Raw genomic sequence first — 4,932 nt, forward strand, 5'->3', positions numbered from 1 at the left:
CAGGATTTATTCCTAGGATGCAAGGTTGACTCAATATCCACAAATCAATTAAGGGAAGCACCACATAAACAGAATAAAAGATAAAAATCATATGATCATATNGTGCCAATTGTCCAGGAATAAATCTACTGAGGGCACTCAACAGAGACTCTCTAGGCAGAAACCATATTCTAAAGCAATTAAGGTAATCATCTTAGTTCAAACGATTGAACCATCCTGGTTGCAACTATCAATAGATACCGGTCAGCAACTAGGAAAGCTGAGAAGGGCTGAGCTGGCAAGCGCTGGGAAGGTTTCCTTGGCCCCTGGTCCAGTAAAACTTGTGAACAGGGTAGGGCTCTACTTCCATTAGGAAACCAAAGAATGAAAAGGGATCAAGGAACCGTGACAAGCAAGGCCCATATAATGGAGTTCTATAGGTTGGTGGGGCACCTATGTCCCCTGAGACCCAATCCAGGTATGACAGATGACAGGTGTAGTGTGACCAGATTGATTCTAGCCATGGAAGGTGTGATGGGGCTCCTTTTTATTTCCAGATTAAGATGGGCTCAAAGTCCATATATCTAAAACAGGACAAGGCTGGGGGAAAGTAACAAAATACATTCAACCTGTGATCCATATTAAGATGGGCACAGGGGGCCATTTGTCCTGATACCCAGTGGAACTGGCCTACTCTGCATGACCACATGGACCAGCACTTCTCTGAATCTCAAGACAGGGCCACAGCAGGTGAGCCTGGCTCAGCCTCTGCGGCCTAAAAGGATACAGCTGTGTATGCCAGGAAAAAAGGTGATGTCCAAACTCTGTGTTTTGAAAGAAAGAAAACAATTCCAGTGGATTTTTTTATAACCTTTTGAGTACATTATTGACGATAATTTTCATATTAGAAACATTGGGGGCTGTGCCACACGAGTGAGTGCCCAAGTGATCTGGTAAGCAGTAAAGTGCCTTGGGTACAGTTCAGCCACGTTACATATGGTCAGTGTCGCCACCCACATAAAACACGTTTTGTTAAGTTCTACATACGTACAATTTTCAGATGCGATAAAAGTCTCATGACGTCCGCCATGTCGGCCAGGATGAGTAAGCGCGTCACAGCCGAGAGCAACGCCCTGGCCGCCCGCACCATCGTGCCACGCTTCACGGATGAGCACGGGTCGTCAGCAAACTCCGAGGAGGCGATGCGCATGGTCTCACCTGGAAGACAAACACCGGGAGGAGTGTGAGTAGACAGGCCGCTCAGAGGCTGGCAGCCCTAACCACCTGTGCAGGATGATTACTGCTCTTACTGCAACACAGCCATGACAAGGTGGTACTTATGCCGCCTCCAATGCAGCAGAACCTTTCAAGTCAAATGCATCAGTGCACATGGACAGGTGCTGGGGACAAAACATTTCACTTTCAGTGTAGAATTGTACTTTTAGCATCAATAAGGGAAACATTTAATTCAATTTGTCTAATAGTTGAGATGAATTTGCCCTTACCTGAATCATTCTCACTATGCATTCCCCTTGCAAACAAAGGTATTTCCTCGGCAGCTAACTGAGGTCACTGTCAGTTCAGGTCCAATGTTGACTGTTCCACGGAGGCATGGAACTTAAGACCTTGGCCTCATTAATACTGCACTCTTAATCGAGTCAGATAATAACAGACTAGAGAGATACCCAAAACCTAGCCTTTTAATACTCTGTTAGGAACCTATTCACGAATAGAGAGAACACTTACAACTGAATCAATCCAAAAAAATGTTTATTAAGCACATACTTGTGTCAAATTCTCTACTAGGCTCTGGAATTACAAGGGTGATAGAGAATGCCCTGGTCTCAAGGAGTTCACAATCTAATAAGGGAACATGTTGTACATCCACATGCATAATATAGTAATTACATGCCACAACAGACATATGATTAAGAATGTAGGCAAAAGAGAGAAGGGAGTAATTTACTAATTTAGTATGAGGCTAGGAGGAAGCTACCAACTTTGATGGGCTTGAAAGAACTAAGAGGTGTTTACCAGGAATACAAATGTAGGAAGGGCACCTCAGATAGCATCAGCAGTGTGCGAGGCTCTGAAACCTGGACTAGGCACTGAGGGTCAGAAGCTGCAGTCATGGGAAGGGTACAGTGAGGAAAGGGTATGGGGAAGAGAAGGGCCAGTGCTTGGAATGCCATGGGCGAGACCTGGACTATGTCCTCGAGGATAGGACAGAGAAACCAGTCAATAGGGCAAATGCAGTTATTATCTGAGAAAGCAGGAATGAGGGCCTGGACCAGGGAAAGGAACAGGATACAGAGGGGAAGGGAATATTAATGGGACCTATGTTAGAGAAACAATGGGTCCAGGGATGGATTCGATGTGGAGACCAGAGAGAGAGAAGGTGGAGTTGATGGTGAACACTGTACAATCAACAAGTACACATATGCACAAAGGGGCCCCAGGAGTGAGAACCAAAGGGAGATCATTAACTGATCCAATGTCAATGGAGTGGATATCCATCTGGGGTGGAGAGGACTAGGAGAAAGCAAAATGAAGCATCACAGAGCAGAGCATACACAGGGGTAGGAAAGCTTCACAAAACTGGAAGAGGAGAGTTAAAATGACCAATTATTTAATGTAGGGTAAAACAATTCATTCCATATTTTATTTATAGAAATGATTATTTCTCATCTATTAATCAAAACCTAGCTAATTTAAATAGTCATTAATACCACTGAAAGTCTGTGTGTGCTGGGATTTATCCTAAGATACAAGGGAAAATGAAAAACAAGTCTTTCCATTTTACAGATAGATCAGAATATAATGTCATTTGCTCAGTTAGCATTATAGTTATTTATACCCTTGCAGTGGGCGTGTAAGGAAATACATTGAGCTGTTGGGTTTTTAAAAGAGATTATCTACAATAAGTATATTATACAGCTGACCAGCTTATCCTTTATGCCTAGGCATAAATAAATCTTGATATATAATAACAGCCAGGAAGAAACTTAACAACGGTGAATTTTCAAGATGCATGGCCCCAGAGGGCTAAATAAACTTTAATACTGAGGCTGGTAGATAGAAGATACACATTCAATCCAAGTGCCCCACCCTGTCACAGGCTGACAGAAATCTCCTTTTTCCCCATCCCTCCAAAAAAGCCTCTTAGGAGATATCTGTGTGGTCTTGAGAATAAAGTTACCTCATTCCCACTGTGTATACTGCAGCTAGAAAGAACATAATTTACCAAGGCTAATCTAGTGATGTATTGAGAGGGTCACCACAGAGAAACGAATAAGTGCAATGGAGCCACTTATTCAAAGAAAGGAGAGATTTGTTCTGCATATGAAACTAGGAAGCTACATGATTGATCCAAAATTCTGCAGATTAAATTGATATGGGCCATAGCTTGGGTAATAGTGGTACTCAGGGCAACTCTTAGAAGAAAGGCACTTCCCTCCCATCATGGGGAGGAACCACGCCTAATCAAATTGACTTTCAAGTTCAGGTTTTCAGATAGAGGGTTATTACAATGGCACTTCAGATGCTGACCATGTGGTCAACAATACTGCTTCAAGGCCAATGGATGCCACATATCTATACAGAGCTCTCAGATGGAGCTAATTAGCTTGGAACCCACAGTAAGCGCCTCTGGAAGAAGCTCAGGAGAAATCTATGAGGGGAGGAGGGAGGGAGGGAGGGAGAGAGAGAGATGAGAAGAGAGAGAATCACATTAGTAAATGTGACGGGCAAATGGAAATCTCATGCATAATTGTGGGATTTTTCTAAGGTACATAGAAGATGATGTAGTTCAATTTAAACTGAAACTAAAAACTCATCTTAAGCAAAGACAAATGATTTCAAGTTATTAACGACTGCAAAGGAAAGGCAATCTGAAATTGACTAAAACTTCAATGCATTTAATATCCCTACAGTTTTAGGATTACTGAATTAAAACAGAAATCTATATTACAAAATGATTAGCAAGTTTGTCAGTATAAATTTAACTATTTTTCCCAGGGAACTGCTTTTTCTATAATACTAAAATATTTAGCTAAGAAATAGTATGCATGTAAGACAAGGTGACAGAAAACACCTAATTGGGACAGCAAAAAGAATAAAAACATAATGAAAATAGTTTACAGGGCATCTGAGACAACATTAAGTGGAACAAATTTCACATCCTAGGGGTGCCAGAAGGAGAAGAGGGAGAGCAAGAAATTGAGAAACTATGAATATTTGAAGAAATGACGGAAAACTTCCCTAACCTGTAGAAGGAAACAGACATATAAGCCCAGGAAGTGCAGAGTCCCTAACAAGATGAACCATAAAGGGCCACATCAAGAGACACCATAATTAAAATGGCAAAGGTTAAAGACAAAGAGAGAATCCGAAAAGCAGCAAGACAAAGGCAGCTAGTTACTTACAAAGGAGCTCCCATAAGATTATCAGGGAGCTCCTTTGTAAGTAATAAAAAGTGTCGGAGTTTTCAACAGACACTTTGCAGGCCAGAAGGGATAGTCAGGCAATAGTCAAAGTGATGAAAAGCTAGGACCTAAAACCAAGACTACTCTACCCAGCCAGGTTATCATTTAGAAATAAAGGACAGATAAAGAGCTTCCCAAACAAGAAATAGTCAAAGGACTTCATCATCACCAAACCAGTATTACAAGAAATGTTAAAGGTATTTCTTTAAGAAGAAGAAGGGTGGAAAAAAGAAAATGCATATGAAAAATAACATAGCAATAACTATACAACTATCAATAATCACTTTAAATATAAATGGAATAACATGCCCCAGTCAAAAGAAATAGGGTGGCTGAATGGATAAGAAAACAAGACTCATATGTAGGCTGTCTACAAGAGACCCACTTCAGATTGAAAGGCACATACAGACTGAAAGTAAAGGGATGGAAAAAAATATTTCATGAGAATGAAAACAAAAAATAGCTATGG

At 41.2% G+C, this 4,932-nt stretch overlaps 1 protein-coding gene across 1 annotated transcript in view; it reads right to left on the reverse strand.

Annotated features, from left to right (window-relative positions):
• Nucleotides 1-1,018: 1,018 nt before the first annotated feature.
• The window catches only part of LOC109377520 (catenin alpha-2-like), a 130,121-nt gene continuing 126,207 nt past the window's right edge, over nt 1,019-4,932 (reverse strand). Inside the window, exon 3 of the mRNA XM_019633893.1 lies at nt 1,019-1,197. Coding sequence (XP_019489438.1) covers nt 1,019-1,197 — 179 coding nt within the window. The remainder of the gene's footprint in view (nt 1,198-4,932) is intronic.

Source organism: Hipposideros armiger, unplaced genomic scaffold (genome assembly GCF_001890085.2).
Source record: "Hipposideros armiger isolate ML-2016 unplaced genomic scaffold, ASM189008v1 scaffold_1432, whole genome shotgun sequence".
Taxonomy (NCBI): Eukaryota; Metazoa; Chordata; class Mammalia; order Chiroptera; family Hipposideridae; genus Hipposideros; species Hipposideros armiger.